We start from the raw sequence: 23,104 nt of genomic DNA on the forward strand, positions 1-23,104 counted from the left end.
TCTTTTTATTAGGCAGCTTTTATAACTACTGCACAGAGTCGAAAGTACGAGATCTGGGACTTCATTTACTAATTCTTCCTTCTAGTTACATTAAGGCAAGCAATTTGAACCTACCACAAACTTATCCAATAGTAGCAAGTCTAAAAACTAGGTAAATGTGTTCATGCTTATTTTAGGAAGAGTCTTCTCATACTGTCAGCATCAAATGAGTTACCAATGACCACACTGAGACTTTTTTTTTTTGTAGGTTGGCTCAAGTGTTTCATGGTTTAGTTTTAATCTATCAAAGACCTTAAATCAGTCCACATTCATTCCAATTAAACTCTGAAAAATGAGACTACTGATTTATAATTGCCAGCCATTGAAGGACATTTAAGGAAAGCTCAATGAATTATAGTCCTTGCAGTATATCCAGATTTATGGGCCCTTAATTTGATTTTCACTATGTTGGGCACTGAAAGCAAGCCAAGTCCTGTCCCAATGATGGGCAGAATCACGCCTATCAAACTTCAGATTAAGTCAGCAAAAACACTTAGAATGAACACTGGAATGTATGCTAAAATAGAAGGACATATTATAAACTCTCTTCTCAGACACAGATGCTTTCCCAGAACTGAGAGGGCCAACACGGACAAGGAGAAGGTTTTAATTCAGCAGTTAAAACCTAGTCATTCCAACTTCACAGAATGCACTACAAGAAGTAGGTATAACATTCTAGTCCCAAGTTACACAAATACATACATAGAAAAGAAAAAAGATGACCTCAAAATAGCCTATATTTCTTATAACCTGTGGAAAAGGGATTTCAGAACATGCAAGTCAAGACCTAGTGGACTGGAAAGATTTTCTCTTATATCAAGGAGCTGCATGTCAGTTAAGAAAAACACCAACAGCACAACTCAGAGCTAGTCTCACCTAAGCAAAACCCACAGCAAAACTTCAAGGACAAACAAGCTGACACAGCAAACGAGCTGCATGCTGCTCTAGTGTGAGTAGGCAACTGACTCCCACCCCAAAACTAGCAGCTGTAAATGCTTCCAGTAAACACAGGTGAACATCCCCCTTTGAAATTCGGTCTTTTCAGAGGTAGCTGAAGAATTCAAGAATATAAGGCATGATCACTGGCAACCTTCTCATTCAAACATACAGACTGGCAGCAGTAGGTCAAAACAGTATTTGAAAGCAACATCCAAGAAGAAAAACTTAGGCTCAGCAGTTACCAGAGATGGTACCACAGTAGGAAACACAGGCACTCATGCAGTTCTTCTGAGGGAACCTTTCAGATCCAAACCCCGTTCACATCCACCAGGCAATCCCCTCCAAAACCCTCGGGTTTGAGTCTGAAGCTGTCTAGACACACATACAAAGAGTTCTCCAAAGACAACTCTCAGGCCTGGAGTATGCGGATGAAAGGAAACCCCCTGGCTGGAGTTGTTCAGAGATAGAGACACCCCACCGTGCTACTGAACTACCACATAAGATTCTCAGGCGGAAATATTAATTTGAACTTGCACAACTCTAAACACCAGGTCATGGTCAGTTTGATTTCAGTTGGCTATCTACTAAGAAGCATAGCTAGGCACAGTGCTGTGTTTTCATCCTCGGTCTTCCTGTTTTTCCTGGACCGAGGGCCCCTCAGGAGGCAGTGACTTCATCCTTTGTACAGCACAGACAGCAAGCGGTCCTGACTGGGTCTCTTGGTGCCAGTTTTAAATGTTTACAAAGAAGCTCAGCAGAGCCTCCCAGTGCCACAGAGATGGCCTAGAAAGAAACAGCCTAGAAAAGCGCATTAGTGAGAGTCATATGCCCTTAACCAACTGTCTTTTCAATTCTAGAAAAAGAACAAGAACAGCAGAAGTTATTTTCCACAGAAAAACTGTGAAATCACTAACACAATTCCCACCAAGCAGCTTAAACAGAGTGTCTAGATTCATGCTGTTGAAAGCTCACAAGCCTTGTTATGTTCAGTCAAACACCTTCAAGGCTCTGAACCAAAACCTTCATGAATTCATCAGAACATACACCATAGATCAAGACAAAAAGACAGACTATTACTGGAGGAAGCATCTTTTTTGCCCCGCAAACACACCTAGCCATTGCATCACCCAGGACAGCAACTGTCCAGCTGAGGAGGATAAATCAGGTAGTCTTTGTAGATAATCCATTCATTCTATCCCATAACTTCATCCAACATGATCTATTCCTACATCTTTTTCTTCCATCAGCTAGTACTCTAACAAACTTGAGCGTAAACTTAAGTATCAACAGATGAACCTTTCCTAAAGGTACACAGTAAAATTAATTTCTTCCCATAAAACTCAATACTTCAACAAAAACTCTACAGCAACTAAGATCAATTTCTCACTCTGGAAACCAGTTGGAAGTCTTGTCTGTCGCAGGGTTTTCCTTCCTATATTGCTTCTGATACAGAGCCTGTTACAACATACAGGGCAATGATAGCAAGGAAGTAGATATTTTAGCCTTTTAAATTAATTGCAAATCTCACTTACTTTGACATCAAATTCCATTTGTTAACACTTCAGTATTATGAAGTCTTCGCACAAGTGGAAAAAGGTGCAAGGTTTCTTTTGGTATGAAGACACGAAGAATCCCTGAGCCTGCACAAGTTACTTTCATTGGTGAAACATGGCATCCAAGCCTTTTAGACCCATGGGCAGTGCACCTATAACAGACTTATCTGCAGGGAATATTTCTTCTCTCTGATCAATACTTCCTCCAAAAGGTAAATATTCCCTCTTAACTGGGGAAGAGCTAATAAAGGTTTGAAGACAAAGACCCTGGTTGAGTTGTTTAGCACACACAATTCCTGAGGGTAGGAGGAAGGAGATGCCTGCCTGATCAAAAATGTTTCATAGCTTGAATTTTCCTCCCCATCATTTAAATCCTTCCATTTGGGTTGCAGGAGTAATGCTTTGAAGACTTACTGATAGGGTCTCATAGAAAAGCGTCATAAGATATCTGGGGCACAGAGCAAAGCTGTCTAAACATTTAGATTAATTGCCTTAGAGTTTAATACATCACTGTACATGCTACTTTGCTCTTAGTACTAGGTTGCCCCCTCTTTTTCCTTGGAAAGACCTCTCCACTGCAGTAAGTAAAATCAGCTATTATACACTGATGTTTATATGATAATCTCTAGCTTGCTGCTCATGCACTAGCTGTACCCTTGGCTTATTATCACTGCAGTCAGAGCTCACATCTCTCATTGAGTAGCTTAGAAATGCAAATAGATTTAAAATACCAGTTATTTAAGTGCAGTGGATGGGAAAGAGATTACTATAGCTATAAATTCACCTCAGGAGTCCTGGAATGTAATCAAGACTATATGACAACATAGGAGCATGACTGATTTCTAGTTCTGTCACCTCCTCTTGCTTACTCATTAGTTCATCCATGTGTGTATGTGCAGAACAATAAGACCTGACAGGTGAAGTGATTAACACAAGGTAATGACATCCCTGGAGAATTCATGCTTATAATTCCCTGCAATTATCCCACAATAACTAATAACTCCTCTTATTTTTAGTATTTAACATGCTTACAATACAGAGTAAGTGAAGACAGCTGGATAGATACATGCATCTGAGGCTGAAAAGAACAATGATGATTCTGAAATGCTGAGCAAGCACTCAGTGCCACAAACCTCAGACATTTCAGGATTACTTTGCTGTCGCAGGATGTTTACCAGCTAAAACCAGCCCCCATGTATTAGCAGACATGAAAGAGGTCTTGTTTGTTGGATGAGAGACTTAATGTGACATTATTAGAAAGAAAAAGCCCACAAAACAATAATGAAGTGAGAGCTGCCAAGAGAAACATGAATGCATCTAGGGAATATCACCTGTATGTTGTAGAACTTGATTTGTGATATTAATCATTAAGCTCAGTATTCTCCTTCAGTAAGCAACAGTGCTACTTCACAGAAATAGCAAACACTCTCCATCAGGTGGCTGAGCTAACAATGTTTTAGGACAAATTATATATATGATATATATGGTGGTGTCTAATCATTTGGTAACATTCAAATCCTGACAACACAATTAGTAAGGCCTCTTCTTAAAGTGATGAATATAAAACTGGGGAGAATTTTTGTATTAACTGGTATTATCAGCTCTCTTGCAAAGCGTTCAAGATGAAAGAATGTGATCATTTAAAAGTAAAGTTAAACTTGCAAAAGTATTTATGTAACACAGCTAACAGCATTAAAACTCTGGCATGAAAATATGAATTCTAAAAAGTCACAAGTTGTTGCATTTGATTTCCCTTGAAAATAGGAATAAAACCACATAAAGTCAAGTATTTCATTATTAAACTTGACCCTCCAGACTCCTTGGATCCTTGATTTCAATGCACACATGTGGAAAGGCAGACAGCCATACAAAGTTTGCCTTAGAGACAACCAACTATTGTGGATTATCAATACATTTCTCCCCTCCAAAACTATCTGCTATTTTGTTGAATAAGTATTTTCAATCTTTAGCCATTTGTTTTCAATCTTTTTCAAAGTAAGAATTTTTTTTCTATTATTATTGCCAAGGATTTGGTTTTTTGCCACATTGCCATAGGTCAAAAAGAAAACAAAATACATGAACTTTAAAGAAAAAGGACTTGCAAATACCTTTGTGCAAAAAAATGCAGTAAATTTCAGCCTGAAAGATCAATGTTTTGGAAAGTTATGAACACGTCAAAACAGGATTGCTAATAGAAACTTCTGCAGGTGCTGAACCTCCCATTTATCTTCTTGAGAAATGATGAAAGTGCAAGAAAAAGACATTTGTTAAAATACTTGACTACAGCAATATTCTGAATTCTTAAGTACAAGTCTATAAAGATACAGTTTTCTTCTAGATATAAACCCCCTCCAATAAGCTCAGAAGTCACTATTTCACAAAGGCAGGAGAAAAAACCCACAAAATTTATGAGTGCATTAAGAAAGGAGGGTTACAGGTAGTTAACTATATGCTCCTAACATGTTATGAGATATTATACAGGTACACTAACTCTAAGGCAATATCTGTATTAACTAACAAAGTATCTAGTCTCTGTGTAAGAACTTGCAGTATGTAATAAATTAAACCTGTTAATAAAATTGTGCAAAAAATAATATTCAAAGATGCATATTGGGAAACAAAGTTATCAGGCAATTTTACATTCCTTTAAACATTTAAGCCAAAAATATGAATCAGGCACACTCAGCCACACGCAAAAGAAGCTTTTATTTATTTATTAGGAACTTTATATTGCAGCTATGGCTTACTGAGTGAAATTGCAATTACTCTGCAGTCACCTTTACTAGAACCAGGTTTGAATTAGGAAAGGGAAAAATGTAGTGTTCCTCCCCATAATAAAGCCTGCCCATATGACTCATAGCTATGTGCAATACATCGTAGAAGTGTTCCAGGGTCCACACATGTTCCTTGAGTTCCATCCTTATTTCTTAAACAGTCACCTATTACAGCATCAAAGGAAACTACAGTAAACTTTGAAGCTCCGATAACCTTTCTCTGCTTTACTGCATTATTAATGTGGCCACCTAAACCCTGCTTCTCAGCTTCCAAACTGGCATCTCAGGCTTTCTGCAGCCTGGATACACCTTCACCACCGGCATCACCCATGCCCTTTCCCAAACAGTAGCTCCTTTATTATCCACACAAAAAACTCCCTCCAGAAAGGAGTACTTGTCACAAACTCCACGAGCTACAGGGAGGACCTTGGGACTTTCTCAAAAGGAAGCATCAACTGGCTTAATTTATTCTATGGGTATATCTTGATTGCCAAAGACAGATTTTGGTATCTTTCCAAGACTAACCTACTGACTGGTATGCATTTTCCATGCTTCTCCTCACTGGTTCTTATCTTTCTTATTCTTATCAAATGAAAAGAAAGATTGCTAGCAGCAAGTCTGACAAGTCCTCATTTCCCTCTGTGGTGGGTTGACCCTGGCTGGACACCAGGTACCCACCAAAGCCAGTCTATCACTCCCCTTCCTCAGCTGGACAGGGGAGAGAAAATGTAACAAAAGGCTCATGGGTCAAGATTAGGACAGGGAGAGATCATTCACTAATTACCATCACAGGCAAAACAGACTCAACTTGGGGAAATTAGTTAATTTATTACCAATCAAATCAGAGCAGGATAATGAGAAATAAAACCAAATCTTAACACACCTTCCCCCTACCCCTCCCTTCTTCCCAGGCTTAACTTTATTCCTGATTTTCTCTACCTCCTCCCCCCAAGCAGTACAGGAAGACAGGGAATGGGGGTTGCAGTCAGTTTATCACACATTATTTCTGCTGCTCCTTCCTCCTCAGGAGGAGGACTCCTCACACTCTTCCCCTGCTCCAGCACAGGGTCCCTCCCACAGGAGAGTCCTTCACCAACTTCTCCAACATTGGTCCCTTCCACAGGGTGAAGTCCTTCAGGAACAGGCTGCTCCAGCGTGGATTCCCTGCGGGGTCACAAGTCCTGCCAGCAAACCTGCTCCAGCATGGGCTCCTCTTTCCATGGGTCCACAGGTCCTGCTAGGAGCCTACTGCAGCACAGGCTTCCCACAGGGTCACAGCCTCCTTCGGGCATCCCCCTGCTCTGGCGTGGGGTGCTCCATGGGCTGCAGGTGGATTTCTGCTCCACCGTGGACCTCCCTGGGCTGCAGGGGGACAGCCTGCCTCACCATGGTCTTCACCACGGGCTGCAGGGGAATCTCTGCTCTGGTGCCTGGAGCACCTCCTCCCCCTCCTTCACTGGCCTTGGTGTCTGCAGGGTTGTTTCTCTCACATATTCTCACTTCTCTCTCCAGCTGCAGTTCCACAGGTTTCACCCCTCTCCCTTCTTAAATATGTTATCACAGAGGCACTACCACCATCGGCCTTGGCCAGTAGCAGGTCCCTCTTGGAGCCAGCTGGTACAGGCTCTGTCAGACATAAGGGAAGCTTCTAGCACCTTCTCACAGAAGCCACCCTGGTAGCCCCCCGCTACCAAAACCTTGCCACACAAACCCAATATACCCTCAAAATAAATGGCAAGGCCAGATGCTAACCACTATGGCAAGGACAGAACTGACAGGCCTGCACAAAAGTCTTTTGAGATGCGACAGTCTGCATTTCATGTTTGAATATAAAGGAGGTAAGAAGTAACATCAGAGGAAGTCTGGGCAACAGAAGGAACACACAAGCAGGGACAGAGAGGATCTGAAATAAGCTCTGTTTCCCAATAGGCTTCAGGATGTTCCCAAGGCCATATTTGGAGGATGCGCAGTCAAAATTAAGTTTCTTTAGCCTTAAAAAAAGAGATGCTATCCTTGTACATTATTACTAAAGCCAAGGGCAGATGCAGATGAGATGGGTAAGGTTTCCCAGGTGCTGAAAATCATAGTCAGTGGTGGAACACTGTGCTATGGTATGTTAACACCAGAAGCTATGCAGTTTCCCTTCCCCTTCATCCTTCCCACTCAACACATGCAAACTGAAGTAGGTATCAACAGCCCCTCCTTCTGCGAGAGTTGTTCTAACTCAGTTTCAACTGGAAGAGGAGAAAGCAAAGTCATCACTGACTTCATGGTACTGCCCCAAACACCCTGCACTTGAATCACCACAGGATTACTCAAGGAGCATCCCAGCTGAGCTGTGTATGAACATCCTGAAGCTCTACTTCTGAATTCACCTCCCAGACAAAGGCAGCATTACCAGGAAACTTCTCCAATATCTTAATGGTCCCTCAAGCTGCACCAAATCCTGATGGAAAGTGTTTAATGAGTGCCAATGGACAATGGCCAGAGCCTGCATCAGTTCTGCAGTGAAGATGGGTCAAGCTTCCAAAATTCTCTGCATAATGCTAAATATTATGAATATAAGAAAATGAAAGAAGATTCTGAAGATCTGAGAGGTGTTTGTAGACCAAGTCACCATAATATAACTTCTACCAGCATTCAAAAAATGAAAGCTAAAAGATACCTCATTGGTTTTGAGCAATGCTTGTGCCTTTGCTGTTCAAGAAAAAAAAGTAACAGTAATACATATTTCTCTACTTTTTCCAACCCTGAAGCAAACAAGTAGCATGCTTCATAGTAAACAGAATCAGAAGTGGAAGCATGCCATTTTGTTTTCACTGATATATCCAGTACACTAGAGAACATCTTGGCTCTCACATTTTCCTTTGGCATTGAGGGTATCCTAATAAACTGTATTTTCACCACTTCTCATGGGATACTATGCCTAGCCTAGCAGGTCTCATACTCTACAAATGCAACTTTATCTTGGACTCAGTTTTCCCCTTTGGTTAGTTCCTTTCCACTACCCCTGTTGGTTCTGGTCAGAAGGCCATGGATATTTGTTGGTGGACAGACTCTGAACCACTTGCTTTGGGATGACTCCATAACCAGACCCTCAATCCATTCTGGACAAGGTTTCTTACACACGTCACCTTTACATGGTTCAAGTTTGACCTTAGTCACACCATTGGGTCTTATGTTCTTTACATCTTTCATCAACAACCATGACCTCCAAGAAAGTTTTTCTTTTCACTGTTTTCACAATTATTTTTCTAGGTTTCTGGGATACTTCTGGTACTAGGGTTTATGCATTGCATGACATTATAAACGCCAAGTCCCATCCATGAAAGACCATTTATGTGATTAGGGAACCCTCTCATTCCTTGAGACACTCATTTTGAGACAAATGAGGAAAGAGCACAGAATATTCATTCTTTTATGACACAGCATTAGTCATGGCATTTGATACACTAAAAGAAAAAATGAGTGACAATTTCACTCCTTCCCCATCCTTCAGTTTTCCCATCACAGAAAAATCTTGTTTCAAGAATTTGATGTAAATTTACAGTGAGGAATCTCTATCCTCAAGCTCCCTTCTTCCCACATGCTTCAGTGTGAGACAAAAAGGCAAGCAATTAAAAATTGAAGCTGTCACATGTAGAGAGATTAATTTTCTTTGAAACCCACATGTCCTCTGCCTGAGACTTCCCCAAACACACTTTGCCTTTTTCTTTGCAGAGATAATGCCAGGCTAACACATCCCTTAAATAGAAATGAACTGGTAGAAAGCAGCAGACAACACCTCACCCACTGAAACACAAAGCAAGTTACCTCTCGCTTGTTTCTCCTGGCAACTTTGAGAAATTCCATAAGGATCTGCAATTGGGCAGCATGGGACTCCTGTAACACAGTAAATAAGGAAGTGTAACTCTTCCATATACATTAAGAGAAACAAACATTCATTTTACACACAGAAATCCACACTTAGCACAGAAACAGCTTTCATTTAGAGGTGAGGAAGAGAAAATAGCTTATTAAGGCAGTTTTAAGAATGGTAGTTTTACTTTGCCTCACAGGTTTTAAGGCTTTTGTTTGGCTCACGACAAGTTTTTACATGAAGACAGAAATCGTTGTAACAGCTCTTGTTTGTGTGTTACTGAAGACTTATTAGTAAGTTGAAATGCTTTTCAGTTTTTTTTGGCTACTGCATCTGAAATTGTTTTTGGAATACATGTTCCTCAGACTCCTCTTCTACCCTGGAAGATCCACTTCATGATTAACATACTAAAGCATGAAGTATTTATATAAAAAACAGCTCTCCCCAAAATTAACATTTGTGTTTATGTAAAGAGATTACTGCTGAAGATTTCTCCAGAGTGGAAGACAACAATAAAGTCACTGATGAAACTAAACATCCCTTTCCAATCTTCCATAAGAGGTCATTTACCTCAACCATCAGCTTAGTATTTTCACCCAAATTGGTCAAAAATTTGACAGGCAAGACGGAGAAGCACAAGAAGAAAAAGAAAACGTATATTCCCACATTAACGTAGCCCTAACTCTATGCCAACATTCTGAGACTTATTTTCACAACCTACTGAAATATTTATTATTAAAGGACTGTGAACATATACTCAAAAAGGATCAAGACATAGGAACACACAGGATCCATTAAAGGCAGATGGGACAGGAAAAGTAACAAGATTAGGATGCAAGAATACTACTTCTATGAGATTATTTTCTTCCTCTGCACCCCTGTGATGATAATGAAAGTGAAACAAGTAAAACTAGAAAGGCAAAATGTTTTTAAATTGTTCTTTAAGTGTCAGGTGGTTTTGGTTTTTTGGTTTTTAAGACTTGGTATCCTTAAAAGACATTCCTGCTCAGAAGCACCCATACACTCAGTCCTGTGCCATCTTTGTTTCGGATTTGTTACAAATGACACAAAAAGGCTTGTGAAAAAAAGAGAGAGGTTTTACTCCAGTTAGAAACCCTACTCCCACCATATCTTCATCGAACCACAGTAAAAGAGTTATGTACAAGTTCCCACGCAATAAGGTAACGTAGCAGTTTTGCTAGGAGTCAGTAAATATTTTTGGGTTACTTTCCTTCCATCAGAACCACAAGTTGTATAAATACTGATTCTTCAAGAGTGAATAAGATAAGCCGTTCCCAATACAACTCTTCCTCACTGTTTTAAAGCACCATCGAAATCCACCCTCCCACCCCAAGTTCACTAGGCCAAATTTTGTAATCCAGTTTAATTTAGAAGGTCTGGCTCTCAAATGGAAAATGGTCACTTGAGACCAACAGCATGAAATGGCCAAATACATGAGAACTATCCCAAAACAACTAGATTTCAGTTAACTCATAGGAACAGCTTGCTTCATATTATATAAATCTTCAAATCAACCTCATAAACAAGACATCCAAACTTTTCTGTCAAGCATTAAATGCTAAAAAAGTCTTCAGGAATGGCAGTCATTCAGGTTCAATCAGTTCCAGTAGAAACTAAAAGGTGTGGTCTTTTTCACATGTTCATTGAGTTTATTCCTTAACTTTGGACTTCTTCATGCTTATTACCAAGAAAGATCTCAGATTTATTTGCGCAAGTCAATTAGCAGACATCTTCATATGCATTTTTCTGATCTGCTAGCCACTTTCTCTTATCCTTTCCCATTTTCCCCTCCTTGTTTATACAACCTTGCCAGCAGCAACACTAAAGCATGTTATGGGCATCACAGTTGAAATGTTAGTTTGCTACAAAGGTCAGCGAGATGGCTGACCCTCCAACACCAAAATGCGAGAGAAAGTTCCAAGCAATTAATTCAGCAATAGAATCTTACTTCAAGAAGATAAAAACATGAAAAGAAAAAACTACTAACTAGACAATGGTGTTCATTTAAATAAGATAAGAGAAACTTCTTACTGCTTCCAACTGCTTCTTCTTTTGCACCAGCAGCTCCAGCATCAGGTTGACATTGGCCAAGTCAAGATTGTCTTGATCAGTTCCCAACAAATCTTGAATTATCTGCCACCTATGGCCATTCTAGAAAAAGAACAAAGATGTTGCAGAGACAATGAGTTCAAGCCATCCAGGGCTATATCCAGCAACAGATACTAAAAGCAACACTGCAAGATTTCATCCCTTTGTAAAAATTTCAAAACAATTTTCAAGAACCAGAATTCCCAATTCTCCCACATGTACAGGATATAGCTCTTCTGTCCTACTGTGTAACTGCTTATCTTATTTGGAAGATATTTGCACTTTATGAGAGCATAGCTGCTGCTGCTAGGAAGAGATTATTTCACAGCCACAATTTTATCTGATTTGTGCCCTAGTTTCTGAGAACATATTTCTAAGGGGAGAAAGAAAAAAACATGTTTATCCAAGCTTAGTTGGATTACGTCTATCTGAAATACTGTTAAGTGGCAATACCTTTTAATTTTTTTAACCAAGTAACAGGTAAAGCCCTCATGCTAAATTCAAACGGAAGGAGGTAGTATCACCTTATTTTTTCTGTTCTCATTTCCCATGAAAATACTCTTAAGAGGAGTAGTGTGGGAGATGTGAGAGCAGGAAAGAAGATGGAGCTCATCAGGTTGATCTTCTCATTCAACTTGTTAGAGCTGAGAAGGATTCCTCAGAGACCCAGCATGCTACCATGCAGCCCATTCTTCCCTACAGGCTGTTTGCTCTTCTCGTTGTCAGTAAAAAGTAAAAAAAGTCTCTTTTAGCACAGGAAAATCTGAATAATAGGTTAATGCTAATATAGCTTTACATTAAAAAGCCTCAGGAACCCATAGGAGCAGCTAAAAGGTCTTTCAGCCTTCTAAGAAAGAAAAGCTGTATTAAAAAATCCTGCCCTATAAAAGCTATGACACTAGGTCATGATATTTAAATTTGCAAGAACTAGAAATACCATCCAGTCTAAACCAGACATTTTCTAGAGGTTGTATTGGCTAGATTAAGAATAATAAAATATGGAACAACCATATAGAACACACAACTTTTTACTTTTCACACAGTTCTCAGTGGAACCTGTGGAAACCACACAGGCAAAACTCAATTTCAATCTGGAACAACTGGAAAAAAGTATAATTTTTAAGCAAGTACCAGTTAAATGTACTACTGCTAAACTACTCAGAAAGCTTCAAAGATGCCTTAACATGATTTCTTAACAAGACAAATCATGACCAAGAAACTGTGCATTTGCTGCAACATGTCTTGAATGACTTCTCCTCTTGTGTTACTCTTGGTATTAAGAGAACAGGGCACATTAAGGAGCTGATAGAACAGCAAGGTTTCTCTTTTTAGAGATGTTGGTTTTTTATTTGCTGCCAAAACGTAGACACAACACTGTTTTGGGCATGAAGTCATAGTAGATTTCCACTTACTGGTAGTTATCTAACATAGATGCATCTACAGGCATAGTTTTTAAAGGTGCAATTTGAGAAAGATTAGAACCAATTCCAAGAAGTTACTGTACGTGCTTTCAGGTCAATTGTGTTTATTTTAAACCAGATATGGTTTATACATATTTTATATTGAATATAAAAACTTACTGTGAGTAAACCAACAAATCCTTAAAGCATGCTCTTTTCTAAAGCATGCAGCTGCTGAAAGCACTGGTTTCTGCAACGCAGCCCCTAAATTAATAACACTTCAATAGAAGGGTTTTCTTAACTGACAAAAACAGGGGCTCTATGATTTTTAATATTACTTTGCAACCTTATTTATGCATTACAGAAGCCAAGGAAGGAAGCCAGACCTAGCAACACAAATATGCAAGTTTCCTTGTTAATGTCGTGTATTCTTTTTGATCTTAATGTACAAGAGCACCCACTGCTGCTGTGCAGGGGTTTTCATGAACGGAGAAGACAGATCATGCGCTGATTCTGTGACATGAAGCAAGGCTAGAAGATATCCAGGCAGTTTTATCTGGGATCAGAGCCAGAACAGCAGTACTCGGAGCACATCCTTCTCCCTCTTGTGGTTGGCATTAGCCTTCCTCCAATTTACCTGTAGAACACAGCTTGTCGCACGTGATCAGACAAGCCCATGGCACTTCTAATCACCCATTACTCTCATTGTAGCTGTAATTTCCAACACTGAATGAAAATTATTACCTTTAAACAAGTGTGCTTCCATGGGTAGTTTCCCAGGTTGTATTCAATGCATCATATGACACTTAGCTATGCTAACACAGCTTGCCACTACATGTATATTGCTGGCAGGAAGAACGAGAGTTAACAAGGTTGAAGGGATCTAGTGCCACTGATATTGGTATTATTCCCACATAAAGCAAGTTAAAGCATCAGCTCAACAGTATAATTTCTTCTAAATTAAGCCACATAATGACAATTGCTGTACAGAACCATTAAATAAATATAAAGTAAAAAAGTTGGAACATACGGTGCTACTCACTGAATGGTCCAGTTTGAGTCTTTTCTCCTCAGATCTTTGCTTCTGTTTAAGAATAAGTTCATTGACTAAAAACATAAATAAATAGGGTGTCAGAGTTGGATTTAAAGTTCACAAAACAATATGAAAAACTCTACCTCAATATTTTTACTTTCATTATTAATTGCACAGTAAGTTCATCAGTAATTAAAACAGTAGAAAATGTCTCCATTTTTTCTCACCAATTTATTCCTTGTGGGTTTTTTTGTACAGTAAAGATTTTTTAAAAAATCATCAAGAAATACAATGCCTACACATCCCCCAAATTGCTTCGGTTCCTTTTTCTAAGCACCTATGGTTCTTTGACAAAGTTTTTCAACAAGACAGAAGTATATCACAGAAGAGTATGAAGGAGATAAAATATTAACTGATTTACTACAGGCCAAAAATAAGCGCAGCCCAATAGAACAACTTTTTCCTTTAATCACTATGTGCATTTTTAAAGACATATTTTTGCTACAGTTCTATTTCGCACCAATTTAGTGAATGGTGCAAAGAGAGAAAGATAACCTCAATCCTTCACACACACATATACAAGCTCTTCCCCCTCCTCACATCTGTTTTTCCCCCCTCAATACAGATCCGAAATCCCTGAATGTAGGTGTGTGGAAGCAATGCTCTACAGCCTAACGCATCCTCCAAGACCTGCCTCAGCCCCACCTTTAGCACAACATGCTTGGGTTTAAATCAGAATGCCCATTTCTGGAGCATTCCTTGGCTACTGTGGCTTTTAATCTATTTTCTATTAAATGGATATCCCAGCACATGAAGTCAAGATTTGATTTAATTTTTATATTTCACACTGCAATGTGTTTCCTTTGATCTTTTCTCCCCATAACGAAGTTTTAAACTATTTCCAGTTAGGAACATTTCCCTTCTCTGTTTAAGAAGCAATCAATTAGGATTGCTTATAGGTATCTGTATGATTATTTCCTCTGTATCTAATTTACGCGTACATACACGACATGGACCTCGCTACAGTAGCCAAAATAGCACAACTGTAATTCAGCTTCCCCTCCTTCAGTGTCCATGCTTTGTAAACAGGGCATATTCTTAATTATTAGACAGACAACAGTGCAAGAAAACAAAAGTAAATAAAGAGATCCAAGTCTCTAGCCATCAGAAAAATATCTTCATTTTGCTTTTCTCAGTATGCAAACAGCAGCAAATCAGTCTCATTACTGTAACTCAGCACACAGAACTGCTGGAGGCAGTGGAGTATTAACGATTCATACTACTAACCACTTTTTTAATAAAAACCACAGTTGACCAAAGGGCTGATGTTTGGATTTTACTTTCAATATCCAGAAGCCGATTATTTATAGGACAAATTTGAAAGTGCCTGCCTTAACAACCAAGATGCTTCTCATGCAAGCAAGCCTAGAACTCACCTAAGAAGTTGGGATAAAGATGATCTATGTTGTCCACAACGTAGTTGCATTTGGGACATCTGTTATTGTCCTCCAAGCTCTGGTGAATACATTTATAGCTGTTTAAAAACATAAAAAACAAGAGACAACACAAGTGAGAGAACATGAAGGAACAAAACATAAGCACAAGGTAAATAATATGAACCTTAGATAACATGTACTCTGTGTTGCCAGTAACAGCTGCATTGCCAAGATCCTACAGTCGAGTCAAAATGTTCCAGTATTAACTCAGAGTGTGCTACAGCAGAAAGACAGCAAAGTTTCTTGGCAAGGATTACAAAAGGTATTTAAGTACTGTTATTTCCCTGAGGACTGGGGCAATGTGGATACTTCAGCCACACTTCCATCTCAAATTTATGCCCCCCTTCCACAGGTAAGCTAACAAACAGACCATATTATTCAGAAACGACTCTTCTAGATTAGCCAAATACTTAGCAAGCGACATTAAAAGCTATTATGCATTTTGGGTAATTGAGCACAGACAAACACCTTCACCCTCTTTTCACATTTCCCCCTACCTGCTGGCTGTTGCTCTCACCAGAAGTTACTTCGGAGGTGCTCTCTGTTGAGCTTTTAGCTATTTGAGGGACAGAGTAACTACAAGATGCACTTTAGCACCAAGTTTAAGCACCTCACTAAGAACCTAGCTTCACATTGACTGCTGGTAAAGATACCATGTGACAATATCGCTCTATTCTTTCTAAATAAAGATATTTGAATGCTTCTCATCTTGGACTTTTAAAGAAGTTACAGATCACAGGGATAAAGTGTTACCACAGAGTGCACAAAATCAGCTGTTATCTTACTCGTTGCAGGGCAAAGCATATTTCTGAAAGTTAGCTGAATCTGCTGCTTGAGGAAGTGCTTTATGCTACTAAAATATTACTTCTTGTAAAAGGTAGACGATTTATTTCTAGTTAACAGACACTGTAAGAGTATAATGTACATGGGACATTAAAACATCATGGCTCAACATTTATTCCAATCCCTAGTTGAGAACAGGAGGAACAGACAATTCCACACCTGCCCCTGGAGGGTTCTTGTACTTTTCCACGACACATTTGCTCCTCATGACAGCCAGAGATAACACACTGAAAAATAAGCGGACTTTGGGCCAATTCAATACACCAGAAACAAGCCTGAAGCATATCCTCTCTTACAAAGTTTAAAAGAATTGCAATGGACAATGTGCAAGCAACTTCAAACTGTACAGTCTTGCACAAAGGCAAGGAGGACCTCCCAACACCAACACTCACTCCCACGACCTCTACAGAGGCAGGACCAATAGAGTTAAGTTGACAAACTGTTCTGACTCAGGGTATTGGATGCTACCAGCAGTTTATAATCATTTTATTTCTTTACAGAGGAAATATGGTGGCACATTTTGTTTTAAGCGCTAAGACGACTTTTTTTTTAATCTAACAGGTACCCATCTTTTAAATTTTTTTTCAACCTCTTTCTTCAGTTCAGGGACTGAAGTAAAGAAAACTCGGAAGGAAAGGGATTCACAGAAACATCAGTCCACAGGCTGTAAGAGTTGGACATTTTGCGCAATACAAGAAAATCTTACCAGAAGCTGTGTCCACATTTCGTCATGTAGGCTTCTTCAATCATATCAAAACAGATGGGGCTGAAAACCAAACAAAAAAAAAAAATCAAAGATGTCTTTTTATGTTAAAAAAAGCAAGGAAAGTATTGTTAATTCAAAGCAGCCACCTAATCTTGCTTAGGCAATATTTTCTATTTGTAAAATGAAGGAGGACACACAAGTGCAACAACAACCAGGCAGTATAAAGATCAAAAGGGCAATCAACAGTTCTTTGAACTCAGAAAGATACTGCAGTTTGCTGCAATTAAAAACCAGGTAAGTGTTCACTGTTGAAGCTTTCAACAGTTGCAAGCCACCCAAACAAAGCCAGAGTACCTTCAACAAGCAAGGCTGCAGAAGAACCTCTTAACCCTCTGTACTAGGTCTCAAACGGAATGTAAAAAAACTGGTTTTTACATGAATAGACATAAGGTATTTATAAATATGACACCAAAATCAGTTTATCCTTCCTTTTTCAGCCAATAGTTATCTATAATTAAAAAAAGATACAAAGAGGCAGAGCAGAACAGAACAGAAATAGTAATGATGTCATGAGAACAAGAATTAAGAAGCAGGAGGAGGTGCCAACGAGAGGGTGTGCCTGCAGAGCACTGCCAGGCAGCAAGCAGGGCTGGGGTTGCTGAAGAGCACGATGGAGGTACAGTGCAACAGAAAGAGGGAACAACAGTCAAGCACGGTGTTACAAAATCAAAGGAGAAGACGGGAAAGGTAGGATATGGGACTGTTCATAAAGAAGACAGTGGAACACACATGGAAACAAGGGCTTTAGTTTTTTCCAAGACGAGTTAGTGAGTAAAGTGCAGCCAGCTCTCTGGGAGGGATCAGCAAGGACCAAGCAGGGAGCTGAACAGAAGGATGATGTGCAAGCAAGCACAAGAGACACAGGAATTCAGTGAGATGGACAGCGGAAGAAATCTGTCTCATCAAGTGGCTGTGACATGTTTGAAAGGAAAATGAAACACAAATGAAAGCAGAGGAGAAATGCATCTTGCTTCCAGTGACTCCTATGGCTGCTCTCCCTGATAGCTGGTAAGACATGCTGTCACATACATACTCATCTTCAGCTCTTGGCCAGATACCCAGTGAGATGCTGTGGACAGCAATGTCACAATTCTGCACATAACACGTGTATCAGCTGTGTCACAAGCTTCACCTTGCTTTCAAGCCCTTAAGAGATCCAAATGCTCTCCTCTCACAAGTCCACACCAATCTTCAGTTCAGAGAGGTTTTCACCAGTATTTGCTTTCTTCAGAAACAGCCTCCTCCTACCTTCTGCCAACAAGGCAGTTCCCACAGAATGAGCTGTTAATAAACTGTTAACAACTTTTGAAAAGCATGCATCTTTTTGAACCCAAGATCAAAACCCCAGACCTTAGACTGAAATAAGCAATGCTTGGCTGAGCAGGGGAGGGGAGCACCTCAATTTCTCCCATTGTTAGCACTCCACAGAAGTCATTCCCCCTTTCTGTCACCCATTTTAGAGAATACTACCATTTGTTACCCCATTACCCCTATTTAAAAATAGGAAGAAGGAAACACCTCTTAAATAAACACTTATTTATTAAGCCCATAGAGGGGAAGCCATGGCCCCTGGCAATGCAATCCCCCTCCAAATGACCAAACTGAAAAACATGGATGCCTTGAAAGGTTTGTCCGACCTCACATCCAAACCAAGTTGTCTTAAATATTCCACCAAATCGTCTGTACAAACACAATGTAAAGGCAAACGAATCAAACCAGAATGCTACTCTCTGAACCAACTGCATCACCAATTCTATTCCTCAAAAGTCGCCTCCAAAATAATTACCATGCAGCCATCCCTCTTTCACCCTGACAGACCCTTCTCTGCACAGCATTTGTCTTGAGCAGCACCAACTTCAGGAGTTCAAGTCACTGTTTCCAAGTTAGAAGTTATTCAGTTTCAAGGCACTGTTTAGTCAAAATAAGTTAGGACTAAACTTAGCCAACAAGGGTGGATTAGTAAGAGGAGAATTAGGCATCTTTGCATTCTGTTAGCTGGCCTTTAAATAAGAAAGTCAAAGACTTATGGTTATATGAGTGTCTGAGGCTGGTTTCTCCCCACTGGTGATGAACAGCTTAACTTCTTTGCCTTCTTCTAGTCATGCTGTATAACAGTCTCACTCTCTGTAGCACGCTAAAAACTGTTATTCCCCACAGGGCCAGATGGGTTTTTTCTAGCATGCTCCTGATGCCCTGCCTCCAAAAAATGCAGCTATCAACACAGCTGAAATGCTCCTTTGTCAGCAATAGGACATCACAAATTAGAGCTAAAAAGATGAACATTACCTCCTAACGCAACAGTGACCTAAGACCACTGTTCCCAAACTTATGCTTCTCCATACCAGTTTGACTGGAGAAGTGACAGAGCCAAAATAGCTGAGAAAAAGCAATCAGAGCCAGCAAACATAGCTGTTCAGTGTCAGGGTCATCGTTAACAGAGCCTGAAGTTTCCATTAAGAACTGTTTCCCCCAAAATGCTCACTGATTTACAAGTGGAAACAAGATGGATGTATTTTAATACTTAGTGAAGTCAAGCTGGCTGTAACACATGAAAGGTACTATGCACCAGTTGTTTTAAGATAATCTAATACAGAGGGAAGGTTAAGAAAGTAGTGGAGTGATGGGGACTTGACACATACTACAGCTTGTAGTATACACCGAAATTGAGAAGCACAGGCATGGTGAAATCAAGGCTTCTCTGCATGAGATAGCTCTTATTATCTATTTGTCTTAAGCAGCAGGGCCACGTAAAAAGGATGCAAATTACTTCAGCAAGCCAAAAATGTCACTGTTCTTTACCAGATACTGATGCCTTATTTACTAAACAGTTTTTTATCCAACACTGCAAAGGTTTATCATTCTTTCTCTACAGAGTAAACCTGAAACAGTTTTTAAATCATTTTAAGCAAGTTCATGCCTCTAAGTTTTGCCAGCTGTTTTCAAGGCACCTCTCAAGAGTGCTACCATCACCCTGCTGCTACCCAAACACCTGGCTGAAGTGGCCACTACAGAATTTAAACATGTTTCAAACTTCCTTCTGCTCCACAGCAAACAAGACCCATTACAGTTTCTCCCTCCTATTCTACTCCTCTTTGGTCCAAGCAGAGAGCAGGACTTGCTGCAGACTCTGTCCTTCACTCAGAAGATGGCCAGGTCAAAGATCACTTGCCATTACTACCTACTCAATATGAAGCTCCAATATAACAATAGATTATAAAACCATCGTTGTACATGGTATGTGAACAGCTCGCTGTGGTTTTAGTTTGTGATCTCTAGGGTCAACCTGAAGTATTCCTTACTAAAGGGGTTTGCCAGATCACAAACATGTGAGCAACTACACTCAGCCCATGCCTGGCATTAACAGGTAACCACCTGAGGAAAGAACTGTTTTTAAAAACCCATGAACCTGCAAGTCCACCTTTAAACACGGCACACAGCCCTTCCCACACCAGAGTTTGTTGGGTGTACCTCTCCAAGTCAGTATGCAACATCGCCTCTTCCATCTGTACTTCATCCTGCCAGAGCTCAAACAAGCACTGGTATGAAGCAGCCACTGAAGAGACAGCCTACAGTAAGATCCCCTCCATCCAGGGAGCAAAGCAGATAGCAACAGGTTTTAAAGAGGTTTACTCAACCACTAATTGGGAGGGTTAATGTAAGGCATAGGAAAACCGTAAGCAATTACACTACTGGCCAGGAGAAAATCCTGTGATTAGAGGATTCCCTCTCAGGTACTCCCCAGGCAACTGGGAAGAGGCCTGGCTGCAGAGGCAGAGCAAACTCTACCTTTAAATTCTACATCCTGCACTAAAAGAAACAAGAATTTTCCCCTACTAAATAAAGTTGTCCAGTAAGTCAGGCCTATTTGCTTTCCTGGTCTAGAGTTACACATTTCCAGGCAGAAGCTGATACATACCACAAACAGTACACACTTGCAAACTCCTGAAAATACACTTGCTAAACATTTCACAACCCAGTCTAGCAACGTATGCCAACATTTACGTGAAAGCCTAGGCCTCACACTGCTGAGATAGCACTCTCAGAAGAGAAGCAGGGAGGTTGCAGACATTAACGCTACTTACAGGATTTCTACTTGCACCTTGATGTTTGAAACTCACCCAAACTTCTTTATTCTTCCCCACCTTCCGTCTGGCACAGACTGAATCTACCACTGAGTTTGCAGCTCTAGCTAACAGCAACTCACAGCCCATGTTCAGAAAAATTATCAGATGTTCCCTTCATCATCTTGAAAGTGTCCTTACGGAAAAAAACCAGCATATGGTAAACTTCTGCTTCTCACACTGAGATACCCAAAGCTTGTTTAAATCAATTATTTAAACCTGCACACACACACCCCTGTCTTCCTTGACACTGCTCAGAATTCCAGAGTTGCCCAGTTGAGTTTATTTCTGTCCTACGTAACTTTTGCTAACTCAAAAAAGAGGAATAAATAATTTGAAGCTAGTGTTAATATAAGCAAGAACAAGCCCTACAGCCCACAGAAAAACACAGCAGTTAAGAACCCAGGTAAGTTAACTATAATCATTGTCTGCTCTTAAAGCTTCCGACCTGCAGTCCAATATGCCCAATACGGCTCTTGTAAATACCAAGAAAGGGGGGACAAGAGAAGACATTTTGCCCTGATTACTACTCAGTTCATTTTTTCCTTTCACTTGTTCAGCCAGCATCACTCCTCAATGAGGACAAAACAGCCAATTCCATGTTCTCGTTGAAGCATGCAGAGTACTTACCTGCAGAAAAAAAAAAAAGAACCAAGAAACTCAGCTTTTTGAACCATCTTAAAATACTTCAGCTGGCCTACAAACTTGTTATGGGTGTAATTTCCCTTCAAACACCCTCATTTCTATGACAGACAACAAAACGGGAAATGACAGCTAACCAGAAAGGGACAGGGAGTGATGGTTGCAGACTGCTCCTGCGAGGGTGCAGCTGTAAAGGCAACAGAGGGGCACAGGCATTTGGAATCGCATTATCCCCCATGATCAGAAAACCCGTGAGTAACAGCAACACAGCCATCTCCCACACCAAGCGCCCTTAAGTCCACCTAACGTGGCCTAGAGCCTTCAGCCAGAGCAGGATATCAGCCGATTACAGCTATGCTCTCATCCCAATTCTGCTACTGAGCAAACAACTACTTACAGTAATAAGCAGTAACTTTTTATTATTCCTTATTACTAGTAAGAAGTAGTTACTGTTTATTCCGCCACTAACCTTTTAGCAGCTTCAGGTTCTCGCTTCAGTAGCGAGGACATTTCCTATCTACTCTGCTAGACAGTTTACGAAGCTGAAAATCAAGTCTACAAGTTTTTGAGACAATGCCTGTCCTGTGGATATGCCAAACATCTGACCCACACCTGTAAGTCAGAGCTGTCAGACAAAGTCATCTTGGAAGCTGTGCCCCATTTCTCTTCCTTTTTTTTTTACTGTTTCTTTCCAATACACGACTTTCCCACAACTCAAGCGTCTTTCCAGTATCCCTTCACTGTTTGTCTCCTTCAGATGCGAACACTTACCCCTACTTTCTGTTCTCACAGTTTAGTACATCCAACCAGCTACAAAAACCCAGCCTACTCCTTATGTTAGGAGGTTTGAAACACATTGCAATGGGTTGGCTTTAAAACTGCAAATTACCAACAGCTCTCAAACCACACACTGCAGAGGCCCTTGGTCTACCACTTCTGCTGAAAGGTTATTTCCAGCTACAAACTGCAGCTTTGGCCGAACATTAGAAGGACAGCATCTGAACGGCTTCAAGAAAAATCTTTATCCCATCATTGCCGAAATTTCCCACTCATCTGGTTTTAGGCGCCAGACAGACACAAACCTTATTGCTGTTTCAAGCTAGCCAACCTTCCCTAGCAAGGCAGGCAAACCCACGCCAGCTTTGCTGGCTCTATCAACCACCATGAGTCTCCTCAGATCCCCATCCGAAGGGGCACGAAATCCTCCGCTGGCTCCTCTTCCAGAGGTCAGAGCGGGGCAGCGTGAGGGCTCCGGAGGGGCCACCTCACCCACCGGAGGCCAGAGCCCCTCCAGCCCCTGCCAGAGGGCCACACCGCCCAGGAAAACAGGACTTTTGCTCACGATGTCAACACTTTATGAGGTAACACCTCGGGTTGCGGGTCCTTTCCGATAAGTTGGGCTGCTCCGGAGCGTACCCAAGGAGGAACCTGCTGGGAACAACCTGATTTCGCTTAAAAACAGAGAGGGTGAAAGCAAGCCTGCTACACAGGGCCAAAAAGCAAACGGATAGCCACAAAGGTGGGGTAAAA

General features: G+C 40.5%; 1 protein-coding gene across 1 annotated transcript in view; it reads right to left on the reverse strand.

Annotated features, from left to right (window-relative positions):
• COP1 (COP1 E3 ubiquitin ligase) overlaps positions 1-23,104 on the reverse strand; it is a 130,140-nt gene that overhangs the window by 106,494 nt on the left and 542 nt on the right. The window contains exons 2-6 of the mRNA XM_059821833.1: positions 16,752-16,811; positions 15,143-15,240; positions 13,704-13,780; positions 11,217-11,336; positions 9,119-9,187 (exon numbers count right to left, since the gene is read on the reverse strand). Of these exons, the coding sequence (XP_059677816.1) occupies positions 9,119-9,187; positions 11,217-11,336; positions 13,704-13,780; positions 15,143-15,240; positions 16,752-16,811 (424 nt within the window). The remainder of the gene's footprint in view (positions 1-9,118; positions 9,188-11,216; positions 11,337-13,703; positions 13,781-15,142; positions 15,241-16,751; positions 16,812-23,104) is intronic.

The sequence above is a fragment of the Gavia stellata genome, chromosome 10 (assembly GCF_030936135.1).
Source record: "Gavia stellata isolate bGavSte3 chromosome 10, bGavSte3.hap2, whole genome shotgun sequence".
Taxonomy (NCBI): Eukaryota; Metazoa; Chordata; class Aves; order Gaviiformes; family Gaviidae; genus Gavia; species Gavia stellata.